General features: G+C 41.3%; 1 protein-coding gene across 1 annotated transcript; it reads left to right on the forward strand.

Annotated features, from left to right (window-relative positions):
* The first annotated feature begins 2,580 nt into the window (after positions 1–2,580).
* On the forward strand, positions 2,581–16,758 carry fam83fb (family with sequence similarity 83 member Fb). The gene is made up of 5 exons (XM_080464588.1): positions 2,581–3,251; positions 9,988–10,155; positions 11,524–11,645; positions 12,671–13,377; positions 15,517–16,758. Exons 1-5 carry the CDS (start codon positions 2,757–2,759, stop codon positions 15,561–15,563), a joined length of 1,539 nt encoding a protein of 512 aa, XP_080320714.1. The 5' UTR covers positions 2,581–2,756; the 3' UTR covers positions 15,564–16,758.
* The last annotated feature ends 2,000 nt before the right edge of the window (positions 16,759–18,758 follow it).

Raw genomic sequence — 18,758 nt, forward strand, 5'->3', positions numbered from 1 at the left:
ATTCTATATCTCAATGACATGAGCCATTGCTATCACTGCAGTTTAATGGCGTTTGACGCTTTACCTGATTACTCACTGCAAGTGTACCATGTATGAAGACGTTGTGCAAGCACTGAATAAGTAATCCATTTGGATTATTTGTTCACTCTCGTGATCAAGCATGCTTAGAAATTCATGAAGGGAAAGCAAAAGGCTCTCATGTTTTGTTTGTATAATGAGCACCTGGTAGCTGATACTCAAAACGGAATACTTGATTTTATTATTTTGTTCAGTTTGAGTCAAGAGAACATGCATTGAGGTAAATAATCTGTTACATTTGGAGTCAGAAAACATAAGCCTGATTTAAATGAAGGTTTATGTGTGGACTTCTTTGGTCAGCAGACACACTCTGCCTCGCCTGGTACGTGTTGATTGGCCTGTTTAGTAACTAGGCAGGTTAGTTTTTAAGAACAGGAAGCCTACCAGGTAAAGATAATCTTTAGACAGCATGCGTTTACAGCACCAGCCTTTCTGCTGCTTCAAGTTACATTTCGGTTGCCCCTTTTTGATTTACCTCAAAGAAATATGACTTCTTATAGATTGCATACAATAGCTTGATACATATTCTGTCCTCATTGCAAGTTTTAGTCTGGGGATCTTGGGGGAGTATGATTTGTTCACATATCATTCCCGTGCATGGGTTTTGTCCACGGTCTCCAGTTTCCTCGCACAGTTCAAACACATATGTTAATTGGTGACTGTAAATTTGCCCAGGCGTCTTTCTGATTGAATATAATTGTCTGTAATGGGGCTTTGAGGAGCTTTTTCACTGCATATATTCCTCGCACCACAAGAGAAAATAGGTTATTATGGCCCTATTTTATCAGTCTGGCCCACCTAAGATAAAACTTGGGTGTATGTGGCCTCTGAACCAAACATTGCGTGACACCCGTGTGTTAGTTAGATAGCGCAGCGGAGAAGCTGAATGGAGGACTATTCTCATACAGGGAGGTTTGTTTTCTCTGAATCATTCATCCATCCATTCATCTTCTATACTACTTTATCCAACTCAGGTTTGTACACAACGCAATCACAAAGAGACAGAACACTACTCAGCACTGGTGTCAATTTAGGACCACAAATAAGTCTCAAGTGCATGTTTTCAGACTGGGAGGAACCTGGAGGACCCGGGGGAACCCCGTGGATGCATCGTGAGAACATGGACACTTCACAATAAGGTCCAGCATAACCTTCTTGAGGGCAGAATGCTAACAACTGAATTCAGGGTGGCTGTGGCTCGGTTGGCAGAGTGGTCGTGTCTCGATTGGAAGGTTGCTGGTTTGATTCTTCAAACCCCTCTGTCCATATGAAAGTGTCCATGAGCAAGACATTGAACCATAAACTCCTCCCACTGGATGAACACTTAACCATTGGTTTAGTTTATGAGAATTTCTCTCTGGGTCAATAAAGTAATTCTATTCTATTGTAAATAACCAATATAGGTTTTTTTGCCACATTTTGATAGTTTATATAATTACTTTTTTTTTTAATAACAATATGTTCAGTAATTTGTTGAAAGTATGATTTATTGTGACCGTGGTGTGCATGCACAGTAGCAACGTTTCAGAAAAGTTGCGTTTCCCGCGATTCAAATGAGATGGAGTTGGAGCATTTTTGAAAAGTTCCACTTTGGGAGCTGTTTTCAAAAAGTTACCTTTTCAATGACTCCGAGCATTGTTGTCGTGTAAACGGACACCTAAGTCCCTCTCTGCACGTAACAAAAACTGTGATATTTCAATACGTTTGGGCCTTTTGTTTACATGTAAACGAAGCTACAAGTCATTTTCATATCTGAAAACTCAAAGTGGAGATTTGGAAAAACTCAATCTTTAAGTTTGCATGTAGACATACGGGAGAAGACAGGGTTTAATGTCACAATATGGGGTCCAATTGGTTGTGACCCGTGTTTACAATTTGGCTACAGCGATGACTATTGAGTGCTGTTAAAGCAGTGCTTGTTTTTACAAATGCTTTTGACTTGTTTTCATTTAAATTCACAAATTTCTGTGATATGTCGAGAAGCAGAGGCTTTATGCTTCTTGTTACACATGCTTATAGTACAGGTACATCTCAAAAAATGTACCTTACAGCAGAACAGTGCTATGCTGGATTGATGCAGTAATTCAGGCAAAGGCAGGCCCAACCAAGTATTGAGTGCATAGAAATGAGCATACTTTCCAGAAGCCTGACATGGCTGTTGAAAATGTCCTTTTTTTAAAAAACAACAACCTGATCTTATGCATTATTATAAAGTTCTGAGACAGTGAATTTGGGGTTTTTATTATCTGTGAGACACAAATTTCAAGAAACAAAGGCTTTAAATATTATTTCTATGTGTGATGAATTTATATAATATTCAGGTTTCCGTTTCTGAAATGAGTGACAAAAGATATTGAACTTTATCATCATATTCTAATATCTTTGTTGTGCAGGTTTGTGTAAGTTAACTTTTTTTTTTTTTAATGCTCTGGTGGGATGTAAAACGCATCACAGGTTTTCGGTTTTCTGCACATGAAGTGGAGCACTGTTTTTTCCGCCGGCACTTGAACGCAGCACAGCTGACTGCCCCACCTCCGCCTCTCGAGCTCAGGTAGGAAGAAAAAAAAAAAAGAAAAAAAAACTTCCCCGGACTTTTAGGTTCACCTGTGCTGGGAAGCAGGTCAAGCAGCCAGCGGTACTCTGAGCTCCAGCAGCGGAGCCCCACCGCCGCCGCGGCCATGGCAGACTCCCAGCTGATGTGTATGGAGGACGGCCACATCGGGGTGAAGGTCCCGGAGAGCAGACCGGAGTTCTACTACAGCGAGGAGCAGCGAGCCGCCATCGAGGAGCTGCTGCTCAGGGGGGACGGAGCCTTCAAGATGCGCCTCAAAGACGACAAAATGAAGGACTTCCTGTCCGCCAGGGAGGTCAAGCTCCTCGTCAGCACCTTCACAAAGTACGACCCGGACGGGGAGAAAGGCGGGGGCAGAGTGCGTCCCACCGGGTCGGAGGAGGAGGAGGGGGCGGCGGAGGACGCAGACGCGGACTCCGGGGTCCCCTCCACCTACTGGCCCCAGATGTCGGACACCGAGGTGCCGCCGCTGGACATCGGCTGGCCCAGCGGGGCGTTGTTCAAGGGGGTGACCCGGGTGGCCGTGCACACTCACCCGCCCAAAGACAACGGGCCCCACATCAAGGAGGTGGTCCGGAGGCTCATCCAGGAGGCCAGCAAGGTGAGGGCTCCGGACCTCTAACCATTTATTTATTTATTTATAAACGTATTGATTGACCGTCTTACTTATTGATTCATAAACTTATTTCATCTATTTGTTTATGTAAAAATGTATTTAATTATTTGGAACTTAATCATGAGCTTATTTTTATCATAAAGTTTATAAGCATATTGTATATGTTGATAAACTTATTTAATGTATTTATTTACTTATTATATCTATACACACACACACACACACATAAACACCTACATTTATAGCAATAAATGTATGTTTTGTGACTTTGCATATATAAAATAAGAAAATCAATACCTTGCACACACACTTATCAAGACATACTGTACATACACATATAAAACATGTAAAGTTTAATATGTCTAAAAAGGGAAAGGGCAACGTAAAAGTTATTTAATCCTACCCCTTCGCCAATATAATCACAGTTTATACCACTGTTTATATTCATCCTGCTTCCTGAGTTTATATACAGTGTATGCTTCAAACAGCACTAAAATCTAATGTAAAACACTCTATTGCCACTATTATTACAGCAATGCAGTCAACTACGTTTCTTCCAGACTATAAGTCGCTCCGGAATACAAATGGCACCAGTCAAAAAATGTGTCATGAAGAGGAAAACAACATATATAAGTCGCCAGACGGTTGTGGCGTCTGTGTCTGAGCCCGGTTCTGGCCCACATGAGGCTGACGGTAGAGCGTCTGTCCCCGCATCGTGTCCCCTGTTCCCGGCCTTCACCGGGTAGGTGGTGTGCTCCCCACGCCAAGGTTTCATACGCGATCATATCGGTTGAAAATACATTAAAGCGCAGTGTGTCCTGGACAGAACAGGACAGAAGCTCACCATAATACGAGCTGTGTTATACAGGTTATATATTTTGATCTATAAGTCGCTCCTGACTATAAGTCGCAGGACCAGAAAAAACAATTAAAAAAATGCGACGGATAGTCTGGAACATACGGTAATAGGAACATTTTCCAAATTTTTCATGTAACTTGGATACATTTATTATAGAACATGCTGCCTGCGATATGAGCTTGTTCACTTACTTTATTTATCCAAAAGACATGATTTTGTCTGGAGTGTAAAAGAAAACTTATAAAACTGTAAAGGTTTACACACCAAGAATTTAGTCAATGACTTTTTCAGCATTTTTCAGCAAGTTTAGTTTATTGTGAATAAAGGATTTTTTTTTTTTTGTCTTTCTATCAACATACCTTACATTTTGAAGACTGATATATTGCTATAAAATAACCCTTTCTTTAGACCCATATTCTATGGGACATAAAGATTTTTCACATTATTCATTTGATGAATCAATACAAGCACTTCTCCCTCGCTCAACCTGAATTTGTTCTTATTGTGAAATAACACAATACACACAATACCGTGTGTGTGTGTGTGTGTGTGTGTGTGTGTGTGTGTGTGTGTGAACACAGTTTTGTTATCTGTCAGCTTAAACAGAAAATGCCTTTTATGACCTTTTTGTAAAGTCCTTTTGTTCAGATACAATCTTACACACACACACACACACACAGTATTGGCACATGAAATGGCACAAATGGTTTTTCATGGTGATATTGACATTTGAATATCTCAAAACACTGACTTAACAGCCAATAAATTATAATTTGAATGTGCCTTCATGCTGTGTGTTACAACACACACAGCCAATCAGACTTCACCTTGCTGCACTAGATTTACACAAAAATCAAGTAAAAAATACTTTAAACAAAAAAGAAGAGATTGGAAAAAAACTAGACACACTTATGTCACAGTGATATTTAGTTCAAATAGAAGTACAAATCTCTTAGCACAGACACATGGGCGTGCTATACTCGAGTGTTTATTGCCAATGCTATACTCAAATATTATTGCGTTTTGCATGTTTAACTAACATCATGCATCTCTAACACACATACACTTGGGCCCCATTCAGTTTCAAGTAAAAACGTGTGGTTTTTGCATTTTAGTGTCAGAAGAGTTTCACAATTACATGACAACATTTTGAAAACTGTTTTTTGAAACAGCAGAAATGCTGAAAGCGGGGTACTTTTCATTTCAGGCCACTAGTGGGTGCTGTTTTTATGTTATAAATCCATGAATGCATGCCGAGAACAATACGCTGTAAATATTGAAAATCCTTTTAACTCTTTCTTGAAATAAAATATGTCTCCACATGTGATCCGGATGATGGTGGAGGAAATGTCCATTTTATTAGAGGAGCACTGTTAAACTGAGGAGTGAACATTTACGTCCATTGTTATGAATTAATCATCATGCACGGGCAGAAGGATTTACTATGACTGGAATGCGCATGTGCAGTAGCAGCGTTTCACCCTGAAATTCCACGGCCTGCGTTACAGCTGCGTTATGGCTCCGCCACACCAGGAGCTCTGAATTGTCTCCATTCCAGTCAATGGTGTGCATCAATGACACGCAGTGAGTCTATTTTCCCCGCTTGCCACAGCCAACACGCTTCAATCTGAACAGGGCCGATTGCACCAGCCTAGAAGTCACACACGGGCATGAACAAGAGCATCCAGTCCTTCAAAATAAGACACCCCTTCTGAGAGTGTCAGCATTACTGCTCGCAGCACACTAGGAATCATTGAAGTCACTGAAGAATGAATGCCCGTAACGAAAATGAACTTAGTGTTTTGTTGTTGTCTGTATCCACGGATGTCTTGGTGTGATCTTTTGCTCAATGCTGCAATTCCCTCGTGAGTGCCTGGCGTGGCGTCGCACCGGCGGTGGAATTTGGCTGTCAGAAAAGTTGTGTTTTCCCCGTCTACATGGAGACATGGCGTTCTTTAAAAAAAAATCATCAAAATAGCTGTGTTTTCAGTGGCTTCCTTGCACCGATGTTATATAAACGGACCCCCAAAATGCAAAAGAAAGTTTTCTTAATGGATCGTTTGGCGGCTTCAATGAACCAGGAACAGAGACGTGAACGTCCACACCAGACCTGACCTTGAGCGCAACTCAGAAAACCATTGATGAGAGATTACTTTACACACTAAATAATAACTTTTGGAGAAAGCTCTTTGAGGACCCAAACGGTTCGGTGAACCTGATTACGTCTGTGCTGACACTTGCTTGAATTGGTCTCACAGAGCATCACTCGAGGCTTTTGCTCAGAGCTTCAGCTCACTTCTTCCACTAATGTCATTGTGTGGTATAATGTAAAATATCTCTTTACTGTTTCCAAGGAAAACCAGCTCCATTCACAGAGCGGACACTGGTGTCTATTTACTTCCAAGTAACTTAGAGGGTTGTTGGCTACAAAGTGCTCTGTGGGATTCCGCTCATTCACACAATGCCTGGGCAACGTGAATGAACAGTCGATCCCTGTTCACACAGAAAGTGAGGGCCTGGAGTGGGTGGGTTTATATGAGCTGCCAGTCGTAGTCTTTCCTCACAGCCAGCCGGAGCCGCGCTGACTCAACTGTTCCGGCTCCACTCCCCTCAGTCTGCCTCATTACGCCTCTTTAAATCTGGATCAGAGTGTGTGTCATTGAATTACTCCAGGTTATTACACCGGCTATCTTATTTTTTTGTGCACAGCTCATCTCAGTTATCTGTAGTCTTCCGATGGAATCCCTCTATTCCTTCACTTCCCACTCAGTCGTGTGTTTATAGCTTCATTCCTTTTTGATGACTTACACGCTGTTATTTCCACAATTGCTTCCATACTTGTTGGTATTCATAGCATTGGGACAAAACACCTGGCCCATAACAGAGTAATGTTGCCCTTCTTATCTATTTGCTTTCCATGAGAAAGATTTACAACAAGTGCGTCAGTTCCTGCTTGTTCCCGCCTCTCGTCATGAGCTCACAATAAGGTCATCTGTCTGCTGTGTTTACTTATATCTCGGCATTTTCCATGACTAATCAGGGGCTAATTTGAGTTTGGAGAGCGTTTCCTCAAGTTTTTTTGTTTAAAGACAACAAGCAGGTGGGCAACCTCAAGTGAGCATGAGCAGAACGCAACAAACGGGCCTGTCGTGTGCTTCGCTTATTCTCCGTAGGCAAACGATACATGACGTCCCTGCAGTGCCGCAAAATTCAAGAGTGAACAGGACACACCGTCCAGGGACAGGGCAAAAAACCATTCCGGTCGCAGTGCCGTCCGCGATGCTTTACACACCTCTGAGAATGTGGACGACACCATGCAGGAAGCGAGCGCCGAGATCGCCGCCACAGTCTGCTGGCTTACACCTGAAGTTAAGGAAACCACAGCCGATCTTTGAGCCAACTTGCTCATTATGACCTCAAGTGCACAACCTGAACATAAACACTATCTATATAACCACTTTCATGCGGTTAAGTAACCGATTCGTCTTTGCCCCTCGTGTTATGGTGGTGAGCTACTTCTCTGTCCACTGCCCTCTGGGAACTCCAGACGCAGTCGTATACTGAGGCCTTCAGTCCTACATCAGAACAAAGTCTGATTCTTAGTAGACAGATATGACGTTGACTCTCTTAGTCTGGGAAGTTTTGTTTGATCCAGTTCTGAGTCAGCCATCCACAAATCCCAGCTTGTAACTTTGTTGTTCTCCTCACGGGCCCACTCAGCATTTTTCCTGACTGAGACATAAGCGTGGAAACAGCGGGTCTTTTCTCCCTGACAGAGGAACATTTGTTGCAAATTTACAAGAAACCTTTTTCCCCCCAATTTTCCATGGCTTTGGCACAGTTGTTGTACAGTAATACAACTCTGCTAAACCTCCACTCACTGGTTTGCACTCTACATGTCTCAACATGTTAAAAGTGTCAATAAATAGAGTAAGCCTCCCTGCCTTCCTTTGTTTGTGGCTCAGTTGTTATTTCACAGGTTATCAGATTAGATGTGTCTTAGTTCTTTAGCGCTGATATGTTTTCTTCTAAACTTTGCGTTAAGCATACTCATTGTTTGACTGAATGAGAGATACCGGTGTTTATTTTAAGTACCAACATTGTCTTCTTTGTGGTACAATGTGGTTGAACCATCCAAATGATATTTACACCATTATGCATTAGTGATGACAGCAAAAGTGAAAGATACGCATTTCTTTTCCCTTCAAGTTTCTATTCAATTGTTAGGCCCCCGTTTACATAGTTTTTTTTATTTCCATCTCAGAAAAGTTTAGCGTTTACACTGCAGCATTTTGAAAACTATGTCTGTTTACAGGGAAACAGCAGAAACTACCAAGTCCCAGGAGAATATGAACTGGGAGTCATCCCTGGAAGCCGCCGTTGTTGTTATTGTCCATCTACTCAAGCATGCGTCAAAGAAGTATTTACTATGGCCGTGTGCACATGTGCAACACAATCGTTTTCAAAAAGTTGTGTTTTTCCTCGTTTTCACAGAGTCGGAGTGTTTTCGAAAAGTTAGAACCCGGAAGCAGTTTTCAAACAGTTCCGTTTTCAGTGGCTCCGAGCACCGTTGTCGTGTCAACAGGGCCTAAAACTGTACTGTGCTGCCTGCCTGTATAACCACTGACTCCATAGCAGTTATTCTATTTGGTGGAAGCGAAGTGGAAACTTTTGTTAATCTCACTGCTTCAACAGGGACCAAGCACAAGCTGTGTGAGAGAGACATGTTTGAATTCCTTAAGAGATTTGCTTTTGTGTCACAAACGCTTTATCAGCATCTTCCGTCGGCCTGAATGAAATAAAGCAGGATAAGAGGTTCCTTCTACTGTTGAATGAGTGGTAGTTGAGGCTGTTCCGTGAAGTCTTGCAGGGCCCCCGAGGTTACAACACATGCAGCTGGTTAAGTGATTCACTTCAGATTAGCTTCACTTTGTGCACTTTCTCTGTTAGCTCTCTGCAAGACAAGATGTCTCTAAGTACCGCTTGAAAATGTAGTCGTGTAAACAAGGCCCTACGTTTCAAAAGCCAAAAAGCAAGAGTCACTATTGCGTCGCTTGTTCACCATCAAAATCTTTACGTTTGATTCAATGTTGCCGTGGCGTTCACTGTGAACTAGTCTAATTTCAGCCAACAAGTTCATTTGTTACATTGGCACTGAGTAACTTTGAATATTGGAGCATTATTGGAGCATCTGTCAATGCGTATGGAGTCAGTCTGCTCAAAGGGAGATTTGTTAATATGTAAAAAACCAAAAAATGTGTCAAGGCAAACCAGAATCTGCAAAAATAATTAGGTTTTCAAATGTTTAAAAAAATCTGCTCATCTGTATTAGAATTTGTTCATTTAATAGCATTTCTCAATGCGACTAAGAGTTGTTGACGCGTACGAAGATATTCATAGTTGAAAATTCTATGTATTCTGCTACATGTGCTGAAAATACAGACAAATCACCAGTTGCGAGTCGAGCGGCTGCGCAGTCTTTTCACGTATGACTTCTGCTACACTTCTGCTGTGGGAAGATTTGTATCTGTAAAGCCAGGGTTTACTCACCACTTTGGACAGACGGATTCAGATACAGACAGACAACTCTCCCTTCGCATAAAAAAATAGCTTTTGCTAGAATAATGCCGCCATATTAGATTGTCTTCTTCACTCGTCATTTGCAACTTTCCGGGTTGGAAGAGTTACAGTCAGGAGGCGGTTTGTCTACTTTCTTTGCCAACCTGGAGTTTCTGAGAAATTCATCGGGGCCTGGGTGTTGCCACAGTACTTCATTCTGTTCTGATGCAGTAAATAGACAAAACATACATTATTTTTTGCCAATGTTGCTTTATAAAATGATGCACTGGTTTCCTCTTGTAGGTAATCGCAATAGTGATGGACCTGCTCACGGACGTCCAGATCCTGCAGGACCTGATGGATGCAGCTTGGCGACGTGCCATCCCTGTTTACATCTTGTTGGATGAGCAAGGCATGCCGCACTTCCTGGATATGTGCTCCAGGTTGCAGATTGGTGCACACCACCTTCGGGTAGGATCTTCATGCAAGTTACAAACTTCAGACACAGCAGGAAAAAAACATAATCTGGTTAATCTTTAAAAGATTAAACAAAAACCCCAAGGAACATTTGTTTATCATCCTTTATTTATACAAACACTGAGTCACTAAGTCATAATATATACATAAATAAATTGGTGAGGGGGCGGGACTTCCAGCTCTGGCTTGTTGGGGTGATAGGGTCTTGCAGCTCTGAAGAAGAAACTGTTCCTCAGTGTGTTTGTACATCTCCTGATGGGGCGGTGGAGCAAACGGGAGTGTTCCACTGCCATCAAAAGGTGGTTATGATATTTAATTTAATCTATTTTTGTTCCTTTTCATGAAAGTTGAAGCAGAAATTGTACAATAATGCACTTTACAAATGAAAGCGGCACCCCAAGGAACAATTTATTGATCAAATTGAACCAATAGAAACGTCACCGTGTGGATGATGAGACACGTACAACCCAGAACACAGTAAACATGTGCTTCTATGTTGTTACAAATATAAAAAGACACTTAATTGAAATTTAAACAACAACTTTTCATTTGCCAGCAGGTAATCGTGAAGACTGATCTTTCAGTGCCTACGGCCCCGTATACACAGAGTTTTCAAACGTAAACAGAAAACTTCTGTTGAGTTTTGGGTGTCCGTTTACACAACAGTGGCGCTTGGAGCCACTGACAATGCAATGTTTTGAAAACGGCTTCCAAGGTGGAACTTTTCAAAAACGCTCTTTCTCTTTGGAGACGGGGGGGAAATGCATGTGTAGTAAATAGTTCTTCTGTACATGCGCATAACAGCAATAACAGTGTCATGGCTCCCAGTCAGTAATCTCCTCAGACTTGGTAGTTTTATAGTTGAGTCACCACGAATAACAAACCGACTTCGTCGGTTCATTCGAATGTCTGCGTACTCGCCGTTGTTAATGTTTATAGCATGTTGTTCTCTACAAGTATGTATGAGTGGTTTAATTCCAAAAACAACCAACAGCATCCACTAGTGGCCCAACATGAAAACTACCTTGTTTTCGACGTTAAACAGACATCGTTTTCAAAACGTTGCCGTGTAAACGTGAAACTTGCATTTTTACTTGAAACGTGTAAACAAGGTCTTATACTGTAATTGTATAAGAACTACCCTGTATTTAAAGAACCATGATGCTTTTGTCTGCTATTTCATATTTGAGGCTTCTGAATAATTGATCAGTTCTCTAAAACTTAGCACCCACATCATGTCGACCTGATTCATTTCATTGAAAATGCGTCCAACCTGGACAAAGGAGAACATGCATAGACATCCTGACATAATTTCCATATATGAATTCATTTCACGTGACTTTGACCCTCTTGTCATTGCAGAACATGAGAGCCAGAACACTTCAGGGAGTGGGCTTCGGTTTGTGCACCGGACGGCTGCCTGGTGCTGTCTGTAATAAGTACATGCTGGTGGATGGAGACAAAGTGATGTTTGGCTCCTACAGGTGAGATCGGAACTGTCTGTGTTTGCAACTTATGGAGTAAGGCAGACTATTATTTGTTTGCATTTAGGCACATTTCTGCTGAAATGTAGTAAACTCCATAGAAACTTGTTTGCCATTAAATAGAAAGCACAAAGGACTGCAGTCATACTGCCAGTAAACGTTATTATAAACGAGCGAGATGCTCGACAACAAAAGGCATTTAATCATATCCATTAATCAAACCACACCTCAACACTCGTGCCTTGATGTTGTGGTCCGAGGAGATGTGCGACAAACCTGATCATCAGGTTTTCTGAAATGTTGATGTTTTGGGGTGGAAAGTTGCACTTACAGGTTTGGCCGTCTCATGAAGATTAATTATGAAGCCTGGGACGTTAAGTGAAGCAAATAAACTCCTTAATGTCACTAAAGCCCTGTTTGCACAGCAAAATTATGAAAACGATGTCCTTTTTACAGAGAAATGGCAGAAACATAAGAAAATGATGTAGCAAGCATGCCCAGCCACGAGTTGGCACTATTGGTTGTTTTTGCACATGTGCAGTCGCAGCATTTTCAAAAAGTTGCATTTTCCACCGTTTTCATGAAGCGTTTTCAAAAAGTTCCACCTTGAAATTTTTTTTTCAAAAGGTTGCATTTCTTTTGTGGCTCCAAGCACCGTTGTTGTGTTAAAAAACTTCCAAGATGAAACGAACGTTTTCCGTTTTCACTTGAAAATGTTGTAGAAACGGGGCCTGAGAGTGGCCATCGAGAAAAAAAATAAAATAACGCGTGATTACAACATAGTAAGTCATTACTACGCGTTGATAGCGCATGGGAATGAGATAATAAGTCACTCAGGGGCTCTGTACTTTCGAGTTTAGTCTATACTGCTCATTCTTTAAGAATACTAAGGAACAAAAGTATGTTTTAAGTTCATTTAATGCCTACTAATTGCAACATTTTTCAAATTTATTCTAAAGTTATCAGAGAAGAAATATAATTCAGTATAAAATCATCAACATAACCATTGATTATCTGTGTTGCAGCTTCTCCTGGTGTACGTCCCGTATGGATCGCAACATGGTCACCGTGATGACAGGACAGGTGGTCGACGTCTTTGACCAGGACTTCCGGGAGCTCTATGCCATCTCTAAGAAACTGAACCTATACAAGGAGTTTCACGTCAGTCTGCCTGCCGCCCAGAAGATCGACGCAGCTCGTTCCAGAGCAGGCTCCAAACGGCCGCCGCTACCGGCCACCACATCCCGCTTCCAGGTTACCTTGGGGGATTCAAAGAAGGCTGGCATTCAGGTGCCCGCGCACAAATTCTACAACCCGAAGTACGATTTGGTGTACGATGCAAAACGTCCGACGGGTTCTCTGCAGGAGCCAGGACTTAAGAGGATCTCTGATCTACTTGAGGAAGATAAGCAGGGGACGCTGCGGTTGGCCAACAGCGAGAAGGTGGACAGACCGAGTCTGCTGCCCGCAGAGGCACCCAGCGATATCTTCAAGAAGCCGAACGGAATTCGGTCGGACAAAAAATCGCGTTTTCCATGGAAGCTGAAGCTCTTCCGGAAATCTACTAAACGTTCCAACAGCAACGCGGGGACTCCAACTCCAGAAACGAGCGAGACTGATGAGATCCAGGATAGTGTCGAGGTAAATCTGCCCAAAGGGAATAAGAAACCGTTTGGATTGAGTCGAAGGACAGCGTCTGAGCAGACCATCAACACTGAACAAGACAAGGAGGGTAAGTCACAAGTATAACACCATTTCCACAAAAGCTGGGACACTGTTAGATGTAATATATGTCATAACCCTTAAACATTTATTGTGTTGAAACTGAGATATTTTAACATTTTATGGAATATGACTGCTCATTGAATGTTTTCCAGCCAAACCAAAGACTAACTTTTGCATTACAAAAACCATGCTGGGAACATTTTGCGAAGAAAAACCCAAATCAATTGACAACAGGTCAGTAAAGTTTGTTGGGTAAACAATGAGCATTTCATAGAGGAAAAGCTTCTCAGATCTAAAATTGAGCAGAGGTTCACAGATTTAGCAATATTGGTACATATCCAGCACTGGATTGTAAACAGATATGATTCTCTGCTGGATCTCACTGCTTGGGCTCAGAGGCACCCCTAGAATGTGTGAGCGTGATTCAGAGAAACAATGAACAGATTTCCAGGGACAAAACTCACTAAAAAATGGCCTGAGGCAAAGTGTAAAACTGTTCCGTGGTCTGGGATTATTCAGCGGGCAACTCAAAAGCCTGCGTCTCTGATGTTACGAGGTGTTATTAATGCCTAAGGTGTGTGCAGCCGGCACATCTGGAAAGACATCATCGATGCTTTAAAGTACAAAGAGGGTTTTTTTTAGAGCAATATCCGCTCACATTTAAACATTGCCTTGGACTCAATGATAGGACGCCACATTTTCTAATGTTTTCACTTTCGCAATAAAAATCGAATCTATACGCATGCGTTTTAGATGATTTTCATTAGAAATATGTGGTGATTCTTCATGTCAAATCAAACTCTGTCAAAAATATCTTTTATCTTTTAGATTGCACTCATGATGAATTCACTTAAAAAAAATAGTTTTGGATCCTCCAGCATTGCATGTTTTTACAAAAACTCACTCCCACAGTGTACTTTCAATAATGTACCACTGATTTACTGACTCGGGGATCAGGCACCGTTTCCACCACAACTGTGTTCAGAGCCACTATAAATGCAGGTTTTTGAAAAATGTCTCTCAAGGTAGGACTTTTTGTAAATGTTCTGTCTCCGTGGAAATGGGGGTGAAACAGTTCTTCTGCACATGTGCAAGTAGCTGGACAATAACAACAATGGTTGGCTCCCGAGTGTCATGACTCCTGGACGGTCCATATTCTCCTGGGACTTGGTTGTTTTATATCGAGAGTCACCGGGAATAACGATCCAACTTTGTTGTTGGTCCATATGAATGTCTCATACTCGCCAATGTTAAAGTTTATAGTGTATTGTTGTATGCTAGCATGTGTGTGGTTTCATCACAAAAAGAAAAACAACAGCACCACCCCTAGTGGCCCAACATGCTAACTACATCATTATCAGTGTTTCTGCCGTTTCCATGTAAACGGACATCGTTTTCAAAACGTTGCCGTGAAGACACAAAACTTTTCTGAACTTTTCTTTCACCGAAAAGAACTTCAATCGCTCTCAACGTCCATCTTCTATCCCGCTTATCCAGTTCAGGGGCGCTGGAGCCGATCCCAGCCTACTGTGGGCGAGGGCAGGGCACACCCTGGACAGGTCGCCAGTCGGTCACAGGGCAAACACTTATATAGACAAACAACCACACTCACACTCAACTAGGGGCAATTCAGCGTCACCGGCCGACCTCGCATACATGTTTTTGGACTGTGGGAGGAAGGCCACGCAGAGCATGCACACTCCACACAGAAAGGCTACTTCTCGCTGTGAGACGAGAGCACTAACCACTCAACGTGTGATGTCCGCTACTCTTACTAAAACACTTATCAGTGAACAAACAAGGAGAATGTTCCAATCGATTGCTTTATATTTACACTTTACAAAGTCATCTTGAAGTCAGATTAGAGTCTCATTTGTGTCCAAGTCTTTCTAAATGCGTTATATCTCATGGAAATGTATTCCAATATTCACACAAACTCAATGTGAACCAACAATAAACACCTAAGCAGATTTTTTTACCACTCTCAATTACATAATGCGTGTCGGCAAAAGCATCAGCGTCTGATTGAGTTTAGCAGGAGCTTCAACACGCAGGGCAGCCGTTCCAGTTAGTCCACATTTCGTGCATTCGTTGCCTCTTTCCTTCGAACGCTCTGTTTTTGTAACGCTGTGTTTTGTTCTCACAGGTGGTAAAAGTCAGCAGAAAGAGAAACAACCCTGCAAAGTGTCCTGAGCTGAGGTGGAACTGAGCCACGCGTTCTCAAAACGCATCAGAAACAAGACTCTGGGGGGGGGGTTTGTTAGAGACCAGATGAATGTACACGGTACTGATGTGGTATCGATGTCACACCAGGAGGATGATAGAGTCAAATTCGGTTTCCTACTTTGCTGCAGTAGCAAATGTGAAAACGATAATGAATTGACCAAATTACAATATTTCTATTTTGACTCCTGACGACACGTTTCCTCCTTTCTCCGGTGGGTTTTTAACCACACCTTGATTCAGCTTTATTTTTGCTTTCTCCTTCTTTAAAAAACTGGGGATCTTCCAAAGTTATCACACAAACAATTGATGTAAGTGTCACGACGGTGGAAAGTTATGTCCAGCCTGGTCATGCAGGCCATTCTATTCTGTTTCATAATGTTGTAATTTATCTGTACGTTGTGAATGTCTGCCTGACGCACGAGTAAAACTGGGCTCATTTGTTCTTGTGTGTGTTTGTTGGGAAGATTTCAAATGACAATCGGCTGCCACATCACCAGGTTCAGTCTTATGCAATCCACTTCAGAAGCCCTGCCTTGAATTCCTTTTCATCTAAAACCCCAAAACTGTTTACGGTTTGAAAGATGCAGAGTGTTATTAGGAGTAAAAGTCGACTGTGTGGAAATGGGAAGATGCAACTTTTCTGAGACGCTGCTGCTGCGCCTGCGCTGTACCGTTAAACTACTGAACATTGTTTTCAAAAAGGTATCCGTGTAAATGTAAAACCTTCCTGAAAATGCAAAAATGCTGCATTTTCACTTGAAACATCGAGTAAACTGGGGACAAAAGCAGTGTAAACCCAAGAATTTTCAAATTAGAATATCTTATCTTATTATACCTGAAGGCATCAGGTAGTGCAGCGGTTTCAGAGCGACAAGTTTGTGGGTTTGAATGGAGATTGCATGTTCTCTGTGTGTGTTTTTATTCTCTCAGCACTCCAGTGGTGATCCTTCATCCCCATAGGTGAGTGGGTGGGTGAGTGAGGGAGGTTGTGGCTGGACTTCAGTAAAGTGAACATCTAATGTAAAGAAAATATTTTAAGAGTAATTCCATTGTTTGTTGATCAATACATTATTATTATGCATTTATCAGTAATGTCAAATACTCAACATGCCCAGATTTTGTACATTGGTAATACATTTCTGCATTCTCTACTTTATCGATTCACTTTCTTTTTGATTACTTTTGTGTGTGAATGGTTTTGTGAGCTTCCCATGACTTCTCAACTAGATTAATCACTTTGACTGTAGCGCCCCCTGGTGGCCATAGTGTGAAACTACAACACTATGACATCATGGACAGCATGAGTCAGTTTATACTGAAGGTTTACTGAGCTCTCTTACTTTCGAATTGAGGGTTATTCTTGTTTACCAAGAATAAATCAATATAAAAATTTAATTTTAAATGCAAAATAAATGTGATTTTGATTATTAGATTTTAAAGAATATATTTAGATTAATATTCCATTTCATTCCTAATAGATGAATAAACTTATTGAAAAGCTTCTAAAACTGTAACAATATTTATGTAATTACAACTTGAAAAAATACAAAAATTGTCTTTTAGACAATTTAAGAAAGACTTCAGTACATATAGTTTGTATAAAGTGGTAAACCATGTTTAATAATGAAATAAACGCAGTATTTAAAAGGAAAAAAAAATTAAACTATCTTAGCTTGTGTATCAGGAAAATTAAAAAAAATACTGTCAAAGTATTAGCATTTTTCAATAGTATGCTATAATTATTAATATGGAAACAACTTTACACTTTTGAGTTAATATTTTATAAATAATTTTATTCAAGTCTATTGAGATGCACATTACCAACTCAATGTGATGAAAGCCAAAATGTTATACCTGCCAATCTCATCATTTTTGTCCATTTTATATGTAATAATGCCAATAATGTAATAACTTGCCGTTACCTTTGAGCCATTATCGTAATAACATTTTGCCAAGTTATTACATGAAAGAGTAGCATTTAAAAAATGTAATAAGTGCAGCCAGTACGAGGGTATTTTTTGCGGGCGTTTCACACTTTGCTTATCAAAAATAAGTGTATTGGTTGTCTTCATATTCGTTCATTGGGGGTGATGCGAAACCCTCTTTATTTTCAGGGGTTTTAACTTTGTTGCCTAAAGACGATATTTTTTTTAAATGTGCGATTCTTTCAATTACACTTGCCTCGTGCATGCTCACTTGTAGTTTTTCCAAAACGTCGGGATACCACTGAACCAAGCACTAACTGCGAAGGCAAAGAAATGGATGATTCCCGGTACATGTTTGATGTTAATGTCGCTCTGCTGAGCAGTTCACCAAACATTGAAAGGATTTGTACACGGTGAAGGAGAAAATGCGGTCGCATTTACATATATCCAATAGATATCTGATTTACTTCCTCATTGTGAGGCCAGTCCTCAAAATATCTGAACGCATGTGTCTTTTTCCTGCTCACACGGTCCAAAAGCAGATCCATCTTATCTGTGCCACATAACAGCAAAAAATCAGATCTGGGTCATATTACATCAAATGCATCCTAAGTATAAGTTTGAAGCTGAACCGTGACCCAGGAACCAAGTTTTTGGCGCAAAGAGTTAATTTGACAGTTCACCAATTGGAGCTTTCAAGACGTAATGTAATAATACTGCAGTCTTTCTCTCTTTCTATCAGAAGTTTAGGAAGAAATCTTTACTTCTCGGTCACACCCATCCCTCCCACTTATGATTGTACTTCACAAAGCCGCCGCCAGCTGCCTCTGTGCCCCTTCTGTAGCGTTTCTGCTCAGAGAGGAACCTGGGCTGATGGGAACTGGAGGTAAAGCTGACGGGGGGTTGCGATTCGGATGTGGCGCAACGCTGAAACAGGAAGTTAGAGCTGCTGCAGGACGAGGAGGAGGAGGAAGAGAAGGAGGTGTTCTTATTGGCACACAGCAGACAGATTGTTACTTCCTGTGACACATTTAATGTGTGTTCAAAAAAAGAAAAGCTTCTTCAGAAAAGTTTTGAAGACCCGAACAGATGTGTTCGAGCGGATTTAACACGACTTCCTTATGTCGAAAAAAGTTGCTAAAAACTAAAATGTTGGAGCCTATTTTAAGGTGCGCTTGTGAGTAATGGTCAGTTTCTCCAACAACCACAGACTGCCTGCTTGATTTTAAAGTTTTCA

Source organism: Lipophrys pholis (genome assembly GCF_963383615.2).
Source record: "Lipophrys pholis genome assembly, chromosome: 5".
Taxonomy (NCBI): domain Eukaryota; kingdom Metazoa; phylum Chordata; class Actinopteri; order Blenniiformes; family Blenniidae; genus Lipophrys; species Lipophrys pholis.